Source organism: Staurois parvus, unplaced genomic scaffold (assembly GCF_062004578.1).
Source record: "Staurois parvus isolate SC_StPar_1 unplaced genomic scaffold, SC_StPar_1.0 ptg000704l, whole genome shotgun sequence".
NCBI lineage: Eukaryota > Metazoa > Chordata > Amphibia > Anura > Ranidae > Staurois > Staurois parvus.
Window position 1 is genome coordinate 7,870,600 of NW_028318500.1, and position 18,294 is coordinate 7,888,893.

The 18,294-nt window shown below is 40.0% G+C and overlaps 1 protein-coding gene across 5 annotated transcripts in view; it reads left to right on the forward strand.

Annotated features, from left to right (window-relative positions):
- The window catches only part of MSI1 (musashi RNA binding protein 1), a 42,055-nt gene extending 26,297 nt beyond the window's left edge, over positions 1–15,758 (forward strand). For 2 of the 5 annotated variants that reach the window (XM_089653296.1, XM_089653300.1), the window contains 7 exons: positions 2,546–2,663; positions 5,851–5,931; positions 6,232–6,288; positions 12,286–12,342; positions 12,667–12,821; positions 13,279–13,340; positions 14,319–15,758. In XM_089653296.1, the coding sequence (XP_089509422.1) occupies positions 2,546–2,663; positions 5,851–5,931; positions 6,232–6,288; positions 12,286–12,342; positions 12,667–12,821; positions 13,279–13,320 (510 nt within the window). In that variant the 3' untranslated portion in view covers positions 13,321–13,340; positions 14,319–15,758. The remainder of the gene's footprint in view (positions 1–2,545; positions 2,664–5,850; positions 5,932–6,231; positions 6,289–12,285; positions 12,343–12,666; positions 12,822–13,278; positions 13,341–14,318) is intronic. The other 3 variants (XM_089653297.1, XM_089653298.1, XM_089653299.1) reach the window with 3 other exon arrangements.
- Positions 15,759–18,294: the final 2,536 nt, after the last annotated feature.

Consider the following 18,294-nt stretch of genomic DNA (forward strand, 5'->3'; position numbering starts at 1 on the left):
AATGCAACCCAGACAGTTGTTTGTGACATTTGTCCTTTAGGCTGAACCTAATGGATTGAGCTGGAGAGCTACCTCTGGAATAGACTTTTCATGATGGCAGAAATAGCAATTGGGTTTTCTAAGTAATCAACCCCCTCCTCCAAAAGCATAAATAAAGTTGATTATCCAGAGTTGTCAGCTGGGTTCAGAAGGCATGACCACATATAGGAGTTGGACATTGTAGCTTAGAGAAGCATCAAAAGAAAAAGATATTAAAGTGCAAGTATGCTGCTGCAAACTACTCTGACAGTTACTTTTTTTTATTAATGTTTTACTTTTTTTTAATGTTTGTGGCCAAATAGGTTGATTCCCTTCTTTATTTGTCCCAGCAACCATTTTCACTGAGACAGAAATCAAGTGGAAACTCTACATTTTAGTTGTCATGAAAGCAGGAGGCAAAAAATATTCTCATAAGGATTCTAACCCTTTTCTATACTTTCCCCCCAAAAAGTTTTGTTTTTACACATTAAAGAACTCCTGTCACCATACTACTAATTTCAGCAACACTCTTCTCATAAGATTTTAGTATAGACATCCAAAAGGTCTGAGACTGTTGCTGGGCACCACCATCTTGAATGTGTTGTCAGCAGACTCAGAGCTTGTCACTAAAAAGAGAAGTACGGGGTTTATTTTTTCCCCCTAAATTATAATGACCTAGGTGACATGATCGCTGAGTTTTCACAGCCTCCCTGAGTAGAAAATGGTGACTGTCACTGGAGCGCAGGGCTGTGGAGGAGGAGGGAACAGCTGATTTAGGCTCTCAGCAGATCGATGAGAGGCTGAGCCAGGTGCCACTCCAGACTGTGGGGTGTATCCTGACTTTAAAGTCGGGATCTTTTTCCAGCCTGGATTAGCTGAGTGACGTCAGCCGATAGTGGGCTTCAACCCTTTGTCAGCTGAAAAGGAGTCACAGGAGTGCAGAACAAACTGCACTCCTATGATCCCCAGGAGAAGTACAGCGAAAAGAGCTTTGGCTGTACTTCTCCTTTAAGTGATTTGCTATAGTATTATCTTTCACCCCTCCCCCAGCTGCTACATAATCATTTATGGGAAGTTAAAACTGCAAGTAAGCATTTCAATTCTTGATTTTTCTGTGGTTTTTACCCTTAATGGTTAAAGTAATGACAGGGTTTCTTTAAGACAGGCTTTTTCATCTCTTTTCTTCTAGTATTTGTAATTTTTCTGTAATTCCTTTGTGCCACACTTATTTATTTATTTCAGGTACTTATATAGTGCTGTCAATTTATGCAGCGCTTTACATATATCTACATTAACATCAGTCCCTAACCCTCAAGGGCCGTACAGTCTAAAGTCTCTAACCTACATTCATACACATACTAGGGCCAATTTAGACAGGATCTAATTACCCTACCAGCATGTCTTTGGAGTGTGGAAGGAAACTGGAGTGCCCGGAAGAAACCCACGCAGGCACAGGGAGAACATGCAAACTCCAGGCAGGTGGTGCCATGGTTGGGAATTGAACCAACAATCCTAGTACTGCCAGGTGGAAGTGCTAACCATTTAGCCACTGTGCTGCCCACATTATTTATATACATGCTTACATGCTATTCCAAAGGCCACCACTATAAATTGTTCATTATTAATAAAGCCCCAATTGATGTCATTAGTGATTACATGCAGGACACAGTAAGGGTTTTGTAATAAAACTGCATAGTGCAAAATCAGCTTCCAGGTTTTATTGTAAAAGATTAACTGAACAAGCTGAAGTTAGAATCTGATTGGCTACCATGCACAGCTGCACCAGATTCTGAGTGCACCCATTTTAGTAAATCTACCCCAGTGGTTCCTGTCAATTAGCTGCAGGCAGACGCCTCATTGAAAGCAATTGGAGGCTGACAGCTCCCAAAGCTAATTTCTGCTGCTTGCATGTAATTTCTCATGAAGCGATTACCTGTGAATGATCATTCCATGAGCGGTTACACGAGTGGCTGTTATTACCTGCAGAAGCTGTCAACCTCCAATTGCTATCAATGGGTCTAAAGGTATCAAAGAAACATGTTAAATATCATTTTATTTCTAAATGAAAATACATGAATTGTTTCATCTTAGCACAATGTTCCTCATACCTGTGGGTTGTGCTGTTCTATATTTGATTGTTTGAAGTCCTGTCTCTCATGAACTTTGTGCTTGTACTATGCATTAATGCTGCTAAAACAGTATAGAAATTCCCCTATAGTAATTCTACTAATTGACCTTTATGATGCTGAACCTGTTTTTGTGAAGTTGCAATAATGTACAGTATTTTGTAGTGAGCAGTGCAGGTTTTAAAGGGTAACACCACAAAGAGCTAATAGGTTGAATGGTGGATGTAATGTGTGAATATCACTTCTCAACAATCATACGGTTTGGTGGAGAACCCATAGAATTTAGTGGGGACACTGGGGACATAGTTGTGTGTTTATTTAGACATTGCAGTCACCCTTTTGCATGTGCTTACATATGTGACTAATGTGTTTTTAATATATGGTATGATTTCCTTCTTTAGGTTGAATGTAAGAAGGCACAACCCAAGGAGGTGATGTCTCCAACAGGCTCTGTACGGGGACGCTCCAGAGTGATGCCATATGGAATGGATGCTTTCATGCTTGGCATCGGCATGCTAGGTGATTGTGAAAGGAGGTTGGAGTAGCAGCCTTTTCATTGTAAAGCAGGAACCAGGATTCCACCTGCTGGTCACAACTGAATATTACACCAGATTTTCTAAAGGGGATCTATAAGCTCGCCATACTCTTTTAGGGGTATTTAACACTTGTGGTGCCATTTGAAGAACAATCTGTATTCAAATAGTTTTTCAGATGGCATTTGACAGGCAGTGAGTGGGCGATATATCACATTCTTACTGCCTAATTGAACCCTATAATGCTGCACTACCATATCACATTCACAGGCATTGGAGGCAACTGTGGCAAGGCCCCATTAGACACAGTGCCTGAGTTTGAAATGCAGTACCACTTGCAAACTCTGCACCCTGAGTTAAAAATGTCATGGCCACGGAGCAAACCATCAAGACTGCTGCATGTGTACAGCCCTGTTCAGCTGTATTGTGATAGCTTGGGTGGGCGGTTAGGGGAAGCGGTAAAACCATGGCTTAGCCTACTGTTTTTACCTCCCTTAAGCTGCCTGTCTGAAAGAGACCTTAGAATTCAGAGGAATTGGATTAAATTCTAACAGTGTATGGCCCTGCCAGCTTGATAGAAATCAGTTACTCAATTGACTTTAGTTGGTGATATCAGCGCAGATTTAAGCGCTACTTAAAATTGCAAGCACTGTTCAATTGAACACTGAAAACACTGAAAACAATTCTGACAGCTGACATTTGCGGTTATCAGAATAGAGTAATCTGGTCTGGGAGATTAGTCTATTTGTGCTGTTAGCATGAATGGAAAATCTATTAGTGTATGGTCAACTATTACCTTTTAGGTGTTTTGTCTTTTGGATTAAAAAAATGTAAATACAGTACACCGTATATGTACACAAGGTAAGTAATATATTCTTATTACATACGCAGTCTATATTTCTTTCTTAGTTATACATAAACCTATCAGACATGGCAGACTGAATGAAAACATACGCCTCTCTGTGTTGGTAACTGATCTTATCTCAGCAGTGAGGCTGACCAGATCTATCTACTACATATATCTTTTCTAGAGGGAGGGCTTACAAATCTGTACATGAAACTGCATTACAGGAAACCTTACTATGGGTATGTTTATTGGCTCCATTGTATAGTTAAATTCTGAATGATAAAATGTTTTGTATATTTTGTTTTTACATATGAATCGGCATGTATGTGCATGCATATTATAATTTAATTTAAAGCCATCAATATTTAATGAAGTGAAATTATCGCCTTGCTAAAAACTGCTCTGGGTAAAAACCATCAACATAATTAGGTTTTTTCAGTGTTGCTAGCATCATTTAATGTATGCAGTAAACTTATGTCTGTCAGGATGCTTTTCCTTTCGATAACATTACCGACATTAATGTAGTGATTTGTAGTACTCAATCTTGGGCTGCTTCTGCTGTCTACCTGGCAGCCAGATCTGAGGTATAAGGGTTCATGTTCATGGCTGATTAGGGCTGTACACCTGCCAGATCAGTGTAATTCTGCAGCAGGTACAGTCAGATGTTCCTGTAATGCCATGGATAGAAAGCCTGTACAAATCAATGGCAGGTTGACATTGTCCACAGAGCAAACAGCTGCAGACAGGCAAAAGGATTTGTCAGCCTGTCATTCATTTATAAAGTCTTCTTGTCCTTCGATACTTGGAAACAACTGGCTGTACTTGCTGCAAAAATACCCTGCTATGGGTGGTGTACAGTCCTAATCAGCTTTGTGCATGGGCCCTAAATCAGACAACACGCATTGCAATCTAAATATACAATCTCCTTTAGCTTTATTAATACCCATTTAGTGCCATGGCCTACCAGACTGAATGAGTTGATTAATTAGGTAAGCTGTTTAACTATGTGGTTGTTAGGGAATCTAAAGAAGATTGTACAATTAGAATGTACTTTGCAATTATAATGTAACGTGTGGTCTTTCTTACTGGAACGTCTTACAGATAAAGACATAAATGAATGCAGTGCTGTAATAATGAATACATCATTAAATAGTTTTTTTTGCAATGTAAGTAAGTTTTTGTAATACTTGCACAGGTAAGTACCTGCATTTGACTTGGTATTAGCCACTTACAGTCTAATGTGCAGTCTGCACAGCAGGGCTAAGAGAAAGGGTGGGAGATGCAGCACAAGAGTGACATGAGAGAAATGATTTAAAATATTCTGTATTCTGCGGATCCTTTCACTTTTCAGGTACATGATGGTGAGGGAACATGTAAGTAACCTGCAGCAGAGAAAGATCAGGTCTCCTCCCTGCTAGACAAGGCTGTACTGTTGATTCAGGATTGAATTAACAAACTTACAAATCCTTTGGAGGTAAAATATGTACAATATGTCTACAGTATTTCATCTGCTGTTTGCTTGGAGTTCAGCTTTAAGCCTAAGACAGCTCATACATTCATTTTTTTTTTTCAACCAGTTGGTTGAATGAAAAAAAAAATGATCCAATTCCCCCATCCACACATTCGTTATGGATGGGGGAATCCTCCCGTTGTACTGTTGTGTTCTGACGGCAGGGAGCTTTCCTCGCCACCAGAATACAATAATCAGTGTGTAATGACTAAGCACATGTTCGTGTGAAACGCGACTACTGCTCCTCTGTCCTGCCTTGGAGCTGTCATGTTCTTATCATATTGCATGGAAAGGATTCCAATAAAGGATTTCATCCACCACATTGCTGTTTGTGCGGCCAACCATCCTGTTTTTCCATTGCATCTGTGATCACGGATCGAGCCAGCACCTGTGTGTCCGTGGAGGGGTTATGCAGATTCGGCACTCATCTGGAGCGGATCTTTTGCTCTTACAATAATTTGTGCTGCCTACTATAGCCAGTGGCACTGATCAGTCAGTCAAAACCCAACAGGCTGTTTGTACAGAAGTCAATCAATAGGTCGACTTGTGTACAACCAGAGTGCTTATTCAAGGATCAGAATTGTCCAGTCTCTGCTGCAGTGGCCAAATTTCAATCCATGTATGGCCAGCTTAAGTGCCCTGGACATCTTTAGATTAGGGAACATTTATATCCAGCCTAACCTGAAGTTGCCGGAAATAACTGACTCAAGGAAATGTGTGTAATCAGTTGCACAATTTGCATTATTGTAGTAGAAATCAAGATCCAATACCCATTTTCTCTTTTTAATGATTGTTTTCTTTGGTGTATTTTCTCAGGATATCCTGGTTTCCAAGCAGCTACATACGCCAGTCGCAGCTACACAGGGATAGCGCCTGGTTATACTTACCAGTTTCCAGGTAATTTAGCAATACAGTATTATATAGCAGTGATTAGATATGTATAATGTGCATGCTCTTTCTTCCCTTGGTGGGATACAACTTGGGGTTGTTGTGAACATAGTGACAGATTAGCCTAAAAACTTGTCTGCTCTTCTGAGTCTCTGTCCATTCATGGAATGGTTTTGTAAGCAATACTATATATTTATTTGGATTTTAGTGGCAGTGAGTGATTATAAACAGCTGTTCCATACTCACTGCCAGTCACATCTGTAGGCTGGACATCTAGCCACTCCTAAGCTGTTTCACATTTCGTTTTAGAATTTCGTGTAGAGAGAACCCCACTCCCGGGCACCCCCGTTCTCCCAGAACTCACAGGTCAGTCCCATTAATTTACTAAACCTCACAGCTGAGGAGAACAAGATCAGCAGAGTAGGAGCTGGTGGCAGCCATGCTCTGCGGGTAATGTGGAGGGACTGCATCTGCCGCATCACTGCTGGCCTCTGAGAAGGATTGTCTTCTATGAAAAATTCTGTACTTGTGTGTTGGAACTTTGAAGTACCACAGGGTAAACGTTCTTCAATGCTGGAGCGATTTATGGTTTACTGATTGAGAATATGTAAGCTTGTATATAAACATGATTTCCTCATCTCTGCTGTAGGAATTTCGGTGATGTTTTGTGGTTCATCAAAACATTTCTACAACATATTTTTATAATGTTAAACGTAATGCTACACATTAGGTTTGAGGTGAGCTCCACCTGTAAATGTGACATTGCTGTGCCCCCCTTATGCCATGCATTATTCACTTTATTGTCCCATAATCTTTTATTTTTCTTTGATAATGTCATATGTTAGACCATTGTTTGAAAACCCCATATCGTCCATATCCATAACCAGACAGCTTGATTTTAGAACAAAGTATACTGAAAGATTGTTTATAAACCAGCCTTACAGTACACCTGTTTTATTAAACTGGTTGAGTGGAGTTCACCTTTAGAATTTTTATTTCACCTTAGAATTTTTATTTTACAGTTCTGTTCCCTGTGGGGCAAAGTACATGTAGTACTTTGTCCTATGTTTCTAGGTGCTTTCTAACCATAATTATGAGTACCAAGCTGCCCTCCTTCTGCCGCAGAAGAATGAACAACAGCTATGATGGAGACAGTTAATTCCTAGCTGTAGCTTATCTCAACTGTGAACACTTGTAATGGCAAGAGGAAAGCAAAGGGAGTGGGGACATTTCAGCCTCTGTATTCCTCTTGCCATTGCTTGCCTTTGGAAAGTGCTCACAGCTGAGACAAGCTGCAGCTATGACTCCTTCAAAGCTGTTGTTGGCTGGGCTTTGCAGAAAGGTTGTGGTGGGCGGGGGGGTCGGGTTGGTAAAAAAATAATGATGGATATTTTTAAGTGTATGTGAACCCCAACAATGAATGTCTCCTTTGGTCTGTTAACTATACAGTTACACATTTTGTTATATTAGTTCAATAAGTGCAAAAAGAAAAATACCAGTTGGTTCTTCCAGAAATCGGTCAGAAAGCTGTACTGTGCACACTTCAGTGTTATTTCAAGTATTGGTAAGGCCTACCTTCCTGCCCAGCTCTGTGAACTACAGTACATCTCCTCCCATAATTTGGAGGTAAGATGTTCTGTAGTCCTAAAAACTTCCTGTTCTAGGGTCTCAGTACTGCTCCTTCATAGATACAGTTTGTTGAGTGAACAATATCACTCTAGGACAGCCTTTCTCAACCTTTTTAACATGGAGAAACCCTTAAAAATAACTTTCAGATCTCAGGAAACTCTTGTTATTAATTAGTATGTATTTAGGTCACAGTACATTAGCATGAAGATTATATATGGTATATAGTACATGCGCATAAAGGAACAAAAAATGTGTGGCTACTTAGCTTGCTGACCACCAAAGACTATTCTAATGGCCACAAAAGAAACACAGGCAGTGAAAATTGCATTGTTTTGTTACATGGAAAAGGGCCCTATTATCTTGATGGTTATAGAAGAAAAGGCCCCTCTCATATTAGGGGTCATTGAAGTCCCCCCTTACATTGATGGTCATTGGAATACCCCCCACCTTACTCAAGTAGAAAAGGACCCTCTTAAATTGGTGGCCATTGGAAGACGGATTGCTTTTCACTGGTTGTCAGTGAGGGATTGGTTCCATTACACTGGTGGCCAGAGGGAAGAATGCTCCTTACATTTTTGGTCAATTGAAAATGTCCCCCTTTCAGAGAGCCAGAAAGATCATTTGTGTGCATGGTTACCTATCTGAGAGAGAGAAAATTCCCACTGCCCACAGAACCCCAAGCAATGTCTGGAGGAACCCTAGAGTTCCACAGAACCTTGTTTGAGAAGGGGTGCTCTGGGACATTATGTGTGTTACTAGCAGGGACTCCAGGAGAAAACAAAGGATTAAAAGCTTGAAAAGAATGCAGCCACCACATCTAAAAATTCTGGAATTCTAAAATACATGACATTTTTGGCTTTGCTTTAAGGCTTCCCTAAACAAAAAAAATTAAAATATAGAGTTGTGTGGAAGTAAGAATGTTAATGCACTGTCTGGATACTCTCGAAGCAAAATCGTCAGCTGAAAGTCACACCTTTTATTCTCTAGCAATAAGAAGTGTGATAGTGTTCCAGCTCCAACTTGTCTTACTACTGGAGTGCCTGATAAAAGCAGCTTGTTAGTGCATTACTATTCTTCCTCCATCAGAGCTCTGATTTTGGGTGGATGTAGCCTTTAAAAGCTTATGCAGATGGATGGGATGATGGTCCATTGTTGGGTAAAAGGAAATGAAAATACAGTCAATGTCATAATGAGATGTTCTAAATTGCAATATTCATGGATGCATCACCGAGAGCTTTTGAACAAGCTATGAATTCATAATTACACATTCATCCATCCATCACTTCTCTGTATATGTAGCCTTTCAGTGATACATGAAGTCTGTAAAATACAGGAGCAAGATATGTGTTCAGTTGCTGTAAATAAGCCTGAAAAAAGTAATATTTTCATTGTTTTAAAGGAAAGGAGGCTTGGATACATTTCTCCCAGTGACCTTGTGGGAGATAACATCTGCACACAGCTGAGTGCCTCCAAGCGGACTCTTTCTACAATTTTGTTGAATACTTTTTTAAAGTTGCACCTTTTATTTTAAGGGTTTGTGTAAATATGCAGGTTTTATGAAAAAATGAATAACAGATTTCACAGGACACGTTGCCTGAAATTTTATGTAGAGGAACTTATTTCTGTGTGCTAAAGCATGCTAGATCATGAACGTAATTATGGCACAGCTAGCAGCCCTGTTGGAAATGCAATACGTAGTGGCTTTCTATTAGCAGAAACTGCATGTTAAAATCTATTGCACTCTAACAGCTATTAATGTGAATAAGTCCTTGAGGTTGTGACGAGAGTTGTTACTTCTGCCCAAGGGTAACTCCAGTTATCTCAACCCAGCTGCACACCAAATTGGAGACAGCCATTGGTACCTCTGAGATATACAGTGATAGTTTTAAAATCGTATCACTGGTTCAAGAGCATCTTGCATTCAGGTTGCAGTAAACGCCACGCTCTTAGCTATTCCATACTAATCAAAACTGTGAAATCTGTTACAAATGGTTAAGCAACTTTTTGCCCCAGAGGAACCCTTGAAATAATTTTTATGTCTTTGGGAACCCCTGCTAAAACAAATTTATTGGCGGTTAGTGGGAAAAACGCCCCTTCCATTGGTGGCCAGTGGTAAGAATGCCCCACTTACAGTGGTGGTGAAAATGCCACTCTTACAGACAGCAAAAAAAATCATTGGTGTTATGAAGCCGGCTCTGCCAAGTGACAGAAAAAGCTCTCAAATGGGAGGTTAATCAGCCACAGCTCAATGAAACCCCTAGTATCCTCTGAAGGAACCCTAGTTAAGAATAACTGGTTTAAAGTGTACCTTTGAATTGCCCATCCATGGCAAAGCAGCAGGTTTGCTTTAGTGAAGCCCTCAGCAGCTTATACCTTCCTTTCACTCCCCTGCTGCTCTGTTCAATTGCTGAGACAGAGAAAGTACTGTGTGAACACCAAGTTGCTTGGAGATTACACAGGACTGAGAACTGTCCTTGCCTACATGTTACAGCATTGGCCCAATCAAAGAGCATGAGTGCTATTACATGAGAGGGGGGAGTGTGTCACATGCTTCATACCTAGACGTACTGGGCATTTTGTTTCTGGAGTGGAGGAATAGAGGAGCAAAGGGGTATAATATAGAATATATAGGTGCAGAAATGCTGTCAGTTATAGTCAGAACTGAAGGCACCATTTATTTTTAGCTGTCATGAGAATTAATGCTCCTGTGCTAGGAATCGCTGCTGTTTGCAGCAGCATTAGGCCTCATGTACACTGCTGCTCCTAAACGTGAGTTTAGGAGCTTTTGGCGTTTTTTTTTTCCCCAAAACCCCTGAACGCAACTCAATAAAAGCCTATGTGTCCATGTAAACATAGGCTTTTACCAGAGTTAAGGAGTAGCAGAGTTTAGGGGCAGTTAAACATTCCTCTTCTGAACTCAGAATAATCACTTTCAGAAGTGGAACATTTTGGCCAAAAAACACTGAACGTGAAAAAAACGCGTGTAAATGTGGATAAACACTAGCCGTGTTTAGCGCTTTGGCGTTTATCCATATCAGTGGAAAATACTCTAGCCAATCATATGAATAAATGTCTAAGCGTTAAACGTGGTACTGAGTTTACACGCGTTTTTGCCACATTTAGCGTTTCTTTGCTGCCAAGAGAGTTTAACAACTAGATGAGTTCATGTGTACAAGAGGCCTTAAAGTGGTTGAAAACCCAAAAAATCGAAATTGAAATGACCAGTCTACCTCACACAGCATAGCAGCAGAAGTAATTTGTCACTAGTCTGGAGAAAAAAAAGCAGCAGCCGTCTTCTGAAATCCTCTTTGCTTTCCTACAGTGAAAAAACCCCATACATGAAAAAATTTTTTGTCGCCACACCCCCTCTCCTGAGAGAATATCAGATGACTGACTGCTCCTTTCTTGGCCAGACTAGGGACAAATAACTTCTGCTGTGAGGTAGACAGGTCATTTCAATATATATTTTTTGGGGTTTACAGCTACTTTAAAGTAGAACTGAAGGCAAAACTTTTTCTTTTCATTTTAAGTGGAGTAAAGCTGGCCATACATGGGTTGAAATTTGGCCAGCTCAGCAGGGACAGGCCAAATTTCGATCCTTGTATGGGTAGGCTGATTGTACCCAAGTCAATCCATCAGTCAGGTACAACCAGTGTGTAAGATTTTTCTGCATGTGATTTCTGCCAGCAGCTATATTCGCTAGCAGTAATCATTCCATTCTGCCGGCCGGTAAGGCTCCACGCAACCCTCCTCACAATGACTGTGTTGGAAGGGGGAATCGAGCGAATTACTTTCTTTCCACCCAATTTTCTTTCCTTCCATAGATTAATCTATGGCTTGCCTAATGGAGGGTTATAATCCCTGTTGAGTTTCCCATTGGGGAGATTCCTTTCATTTCCTATCCACAACAGGAAGTGTGAGGAAATCCCTCCAAGCCAAGGTAAATCCCTGGAAGTCACCAGCATTAGTGTGCCAGTTGGAAAATTTCCTCTCTAATCCTGTTCTGGTGACCACTCAAAGTTGTGGATTTTCCTTCACTTTCACTCACAGTAATAATGGTCACCATGACAATTATAGAGGGTGAGTCTTCCTATCGGGGACACGGACGGTAGTATAAACCTGACAAATGTTCTATTTAGTAACGCTGTCCAAAACGTAAAAAAAATGGTCTTCAGTTATACTTTAAGGCAGTGATGTCAGATTTACCAGTCTGTTATGTGATGGCAACTATTTGGAAGTGACCAGTACTGGTCAGTACAGAATAATGTCATAGATTTATCTTGGATTCTCTTTTTTTAAAGAGGGTTTATGAACCACAAAGAGCACAAATGTGCTGTAAGCCAGGGTAAAAAATGAGAACCCACTTTTAATTTGAATGCTGTATAACAAAACATCTGATTAAATTGTTTGAGTCACAGCATAGGGTTTTATATATACCTTATAATAACACAATCCCCATAGTAATTTGCAGTAATAAACCAGTCTTCAAACCGGCATACCTTGAGGAACTGTAGTCTGTATGTAGGTAAATGATTAATTAATAATATATTATACTGCATGCTTATGTCATGTTTATTCATAGAAGATCCTCCACTAGCTTCCTCATTTGTTTTTGTTTTTGTTTTTTTTATGCATGCCTTTATGTAGAGATTTTGAAGGATGTGCATAGAGAATTGCTAAATCTCTGATCCTGTTCTTGTTACGTTCTAAAAGCTGTTTTCTTTTGTGTTTCAGCCATCCCACTGACTGCTTATGGACCAGTGGCGGCAGCAGCAGCAGCTGTGGTGAGAGGTAACCAGCCTATTAAAAACACATTAATGGCAATTTCATTTGTTTACCTTTACTATGTAAAATAAGGGCTCCTTTGGGTACTAGCAGACCTGTATACATAGTCAACTTTGCATAAGTTGCACTTTAATTATGATCACAAATGGTTTTGGGAATGTGTATAAATGGGTCTATCTATGTATTATAGCAATGCAGATATCTAAAAAGGTTTTTGGCAAGAATTATGATATAGCACAGTTTTTAGGGGAATGTATACAGAGTCGTGGGAGGAGGGGGCAGAGTGTAGGGGGCTCTCTGTAAGATCTACTTTTTTACTTTGTAAACAAGGCTCCACTCCAACCCGCACAGGGGGTTTTCTGGGAACTAGCAGCCCGGGCCCAATGGCCGAACTATATGGCGCAGCCAATCAGGAATCGGCAGTCAGCAGCTACATCAGTGCAGCAAGTCCAGCACCTAGCACTGGCTTTGGACACAGCCTTGGGGTAAGTGGATGTGATTTGATATGTGAATTGGAATAAACATGAAAGGATATAAATAATGCTATCAAAATGTCTAGCCTTTATAATTGTAATGGTTTTTGCAACATGGTGGGCTCAAAGATAACGTTTTCTGAATATCAGCTTGACATTACATGCATGACAAGACTGCTTCCTGGGATTTGGCTACCTGATCTCTTACAGATTTGACTGTACAGGCATGTGGCCAAATCTGAGAGTCTAAATGTTCCTGTATATTTTATCCAACAAACACACCCACTGATCAGTGTACCCTGGACATTCTATCCATGTAGTATTGCCTGTGGTACCAACCACCTCTGGAATTAAGGTTCTAATATTTAAGTGGTAACTGTCAGGTCTCAAAGTAATGTGTATCATGTATAACTCAATATTCTGTACACTTTTAGGTGATAGTTTTTAAGTGTGATTTTTAATTTTGCAGGGACCTTTGATTGCCACGGCTTTCACTAATGGATATCATTGAATTTATGGGTCACAGTGAAGGTAAGGAGGAGCATATAATTCAGTGCTCATAAAAACACAGCATCTACACAGAAATGACACATTTAATATTGTTTTTTAACTTTTCTGTTCAGTATTTTGTTCTATATAATCAGCAATTTTGAACTTAATGAGGCTCATTATAGGTCTTTAGCATAGGTGATTATAGGTCTTTGGAAATGCTGGAAAGGAATTGAGCTATATCTATGAAAATATCCACTCCGTGAATCATAGTAGTAGTAGATATTTTTTGTTTTCAGGAGAGTTTATAACTAACTGCACCTCCCTTTTATATTCTACCAATTTTCAACACAAGCAATGTGAATAGTGATTTAATCCCCCTCTGCATTACTGCAGTATCAAAGTAATGATGTAGATTGGCATACATACTCTCCAGGATGGATGATCTGCTGTTGCGGTGGCTAAAATATACAGCGTTTTTCTTAATTTTTTTTTTTTTTTTTGGTCGGGATGGATTGGCTAGGTGACTTATTACCAAGCTGGTGATTGGTTGCTAGGACTTCCCTGTGTCCTAGCAACCAATCACTTGCCAGTTAACTTCAAAAGTTAACTTGGGAATGTCCTGCCCCTGCCCTCCGTCCAGAACTGTGCTGCCTCCCGCTCTCTGCTCTGCCTTGAGGATGAGAGAGACAGAGGCTGGGGGGAAGGAGGGACACCTAAGTGGTATGGGTCGACAGAGAGGGGATGTGGTCGCAATCTATCCGTCACCTGTCCGCCGTTGACAAGTAGATTGCAACCGATGGGTTGCCAGCCTCTTGATCTAAAGTCTTTACTAATAACTCCTAGCTCTCACAGAGTCATAAATTAAATTCCAGAAGATCAGACCTCCAGCTGGAAAGGGTATAGTTTGGCTGAACTGTAGGTGAGGTTGGGCAGACCAGTACAGGTTTAGGTGGATCTGGAGTGGGTTTTTGCAGGGTTCTGTAAAATGTAACCATGACTCCATATTTCTTTCTACAGGTTTCAGATTGGAAGCTCTTCATGTCTGTGGCTGTCCCTCTCCTCTCAGATTATCAGATGGCCACTCGCCACCTTGTGTTCATGCAGAGTAACTGGTGCCTCCTGCATAATTTTTCCTTTCACCCCAGAACATTTTATTTATTTCATGTTTTTTTTTCTTCTCTTTTTTTTCCTTGTTCGTCATTTTGTTTTTTTTCCTTTTTCTCATCGTTAGTCTTGTGTTTCCATGATAGATGTCAGGAAAACATATTTCATAACTAGGTAATTTTTGTTCTGGTGGGTTGCTGGGAAATTCCGGTACAACATGCTGGAGGGAGGGAAGGGATTATATGGTCCAGCAGTCTGGGAATGTGTTTCATTTATTTTTAACTGAAAAAAAAATATTTTTTATGTAAATTTCGGCTTTTATGACATGAAGTGGACAATGCACAAGAACAAGACAAATGTATATTTTGCTAAATGAAAAACTATTTGTAGAACAGAAGTTATTTTAATTTTCTCAAAACTGGTTTGATTTTTTTTCCTCTGTAAAATATGTAAATATTGCAGACTGATTGCTCTGCCACCTCCAGGTCTTTTCTGGCCCCGGCTTCTCCTTTGCCGACTTGGGTCCATACTTTAGCAATATTTTCCTAAAACCTGAATGGATTGACAGGTTTTTTTTTTATAAATTTTTTTGCTACAACTGAGTTCTGTCCACTGGAATAAGCTGGTGCGTCATCAGCGCAGGAGAACGCTGAGCGCCAGCTACATCCTTGGCACAATTTAACTCTTTGAGTGCCACCCTTCTTGGTAATATGGAGGAAGGTGTGTGTTTTTATGACAAGCGTACATAGCATAGGTTTCTTTTGGAAACCAGAAAAAAAACATTGACTGTGATAATAAGCATTGTCAATGCATTAGACTTTTAGTTATATAATACATATGTGGGCTGATTTAACCAGGAAAAAAGTGATGTACAGTAACCCATGGCAACCAGTCAAAAACCATTGTTTGTTTCTTATTGTTCTGACTATTTCTAAGCCGAGAGAAAAAGGAGATTTGATTGGTTAGTATGTGTCACTGCACTTTGCACATCATCATTGCTTTTACTCTGCCTTAAATGAGCCCAATAGTCTAAAAGAGACTTTAATATTTATATATCCTGACAACATATACAGTCAGGTAGAAACCTTGCAGTGTCAAGGATATCCAAACACTCTGGTACATTCCTACAGTTAGGAAAAAACTAACATTCCAAATCCCTGATGTGTTGTCACTGTCTCCTCCAAGAGAAAATGTGTGATGGTACATAAAGAGTTAATTGTGAACAGGAGTGCATACAATGCTGTATTGCAAGTTCAAAGCAATAATGTTTGTTACTGCAACTGGAATTTTTTTAAGATAGCAAAAAAAAATGAAAAACAAAAACAAAAAAAAATAAATAAATGCTGAATTTTACTCTTTGCGTTATTGTTTTCATTTTGGAGAAACATCTAATTTCCGATACTATGTGTATATTGTGTATAGGAAGTCATAGTAGTAACAGCCAGACATTGAAGAGAGACAAATGGGAACACAACTTTCAAAATGTACAGTATATAGTTTGTTTTTTTTGTTAACATATACATTATGTAAAAGGCCAGTATTTAATCTGTGGTATACTGTGCCCTGTTAAGAACCCATATGTATGGGCTAACTTTGTGTATGGCCTAACAAATGGGAAAATAGGTAGTGAAACTCTGTAGCTCTAATGGTAGTGGCAAGCAGTTATAGATTGCTGTTCACTCCCCAGGGATTATAGTGTTATGGTCAAGTGGTCATCAGACCTTGACTGTAGTGATAGGCAATTTTGGAATACAGCTGCCTAAAATTGAATTCTACCCTATCATTAAGTAGTTTTATAAATGTTCTCTCTCCACTCCTTCCACCTATGCTGCCTAACCTGTGTAAAAAAAGATGTGTATACTTACCTATTTGATTCATCTGATCCAGTCCAGCCACATGATTTGCAGCTCCCCTGTGCCAGTAAGTGCCAGCTGCAGGGGAGAGTAGGGAGTGCTGAGAGCTAGGATATGGGAGCCTATGAGTGACATCACAGATCCTGCAATTCCCAGCCGCTGATGATTGACACAAAGGGATCACATGACTAAACCAGAAATATAGATAAGTATACAGATCTTTTTTACACTAGTTAGGTAGGTGTGGGGGGTCATTTTTAAGGCCGGTTAGTGTTTGGCGGTATTCCTTTTGGACAGTGATAGTTTCTGTGTTTAATTCTGTACAGATACAGTGTCTAGTGGTGGACCCTGCATCTCCTGGTAGTCCCTGCGACTATTGATGGTCCCAAGGTTCAGAGGTAGTCCCTGTATTATTTGGTATACCCTGCACCTACTGGTGGTCATTCTTTGACCACACACACACACACACACACACAAACAAAACAGTAACAGGATGCAGAAAAGATTAAAGAGATCCTGTCACCAATGTAAAAAAATACCTTTGCGCTTGTTAGAAAATGTGATTATGTCAGAAAGAGTCAATTCCCTGGCACAGCCCCTTCCCTTCTTGCAGGTCATCCCTCTCCTATCCTGGGAGTAACTTGGGGCTGGGAGCTTATATTATGTAATTTCAGGCGTGAAGCAGATTTTTGCAGGTTAATAACTTTCCTAAAGATACATTAAATGTACATAGGAAGTTTGAAATTGTTGAAATAAATGGCCTGACAACAGTCTTAGAAACAAAGAAAGTGATGGCAGAAAAAGACCATGTGGTCCATTGAGTCTGCCCATTTTTGTTGTTTGCTTTGGGGGGTTTTTTTTGTTGGGGGGGGGGGGGTTGGTTTTTTGTTTTTGTTAACTTTTTTTGTCTGAGTATAGATCTATGCTTGTTCCAAGCATGTTTGAAGCTATTTACTGTTGACTGGCTTACTGCCTCTGACAAGTCTCTTTGTATCTTTACTTCTACTCCCGATTGATCTAAACCTTGTATACCAAATTTGTCTTCTGTTTAGGCAATGGAGAAACAAGTTTATTCATGTTTCGGGAGTTGGGGCACAGACCCAAGGAGAACATTGCAGGGTTGTCTTACTAGGCAAACTGGCTGTTCACTTTGCAAGGGAATTTTCCCTGAAACTTGGTGAATGAGCTGAAGCACTACTGAATGCCACCACCATCCAATCATATGCAAGCAAAAATACTTTTTTTTTAACATATTTTTATTTTCCTTGCACATGATTTATCAAGATCTGACTGCTTTTTGCCTTATAACTCCATAACAGGTTCCAGATTGGTTAATCTCAGTGTACATCTTGGAAACTGTATCCTGACCCTGAACTGCATCAAAGGTCATTAATGTTTGGCACTCATCATGATACATATTACTTAGTTTCGGGGTGCTATACAGGGCCATGGTCCATTCCTAAGGCACTCAGACCTGAACCTCTTCAGGGGTATGCTCACTATGACAAAGCTTACTGTAGATAAGGCAAGTGGACAAGATAAGACAGGGTTTCCCCTTAACTTTACATACCAGCTCCTGGCTATAGGTGTCTTGTGGGATCATTACTTGGATCTGTAGTATACATTACATTATATCCTTTTATTCTGCTAGATATACATCACAGTACTAAGCACCTTAGCCGTTTTGAAGGCAACAGTTATACAGTAATCTATACTTCCTTTGTCTATTTCCCTAGCTATTATTGTCTAGCTTTTTTTTAACCTTAATAATATTATTATAGCATAACCTATGCTTTCTTCCACCTCACTAACAGAAGTGTCTTTCTGGCTAGCGATGTAGCACTTGTAAGACGTTTATGCACACTTTTAGCCACCATCAACTTATCGTTTGCTGTGTCTTCTGTTGCCTGATAGCACAGAGACAGAGCCACAGGAACTCAGTGGGCTCTTGGGTTATTGTTATTCATTCACAGGACACGCTAAACTTCCACAATCCACATCCATTCCGTTCATTCTCCGCAGGGGAAGATCCTTAT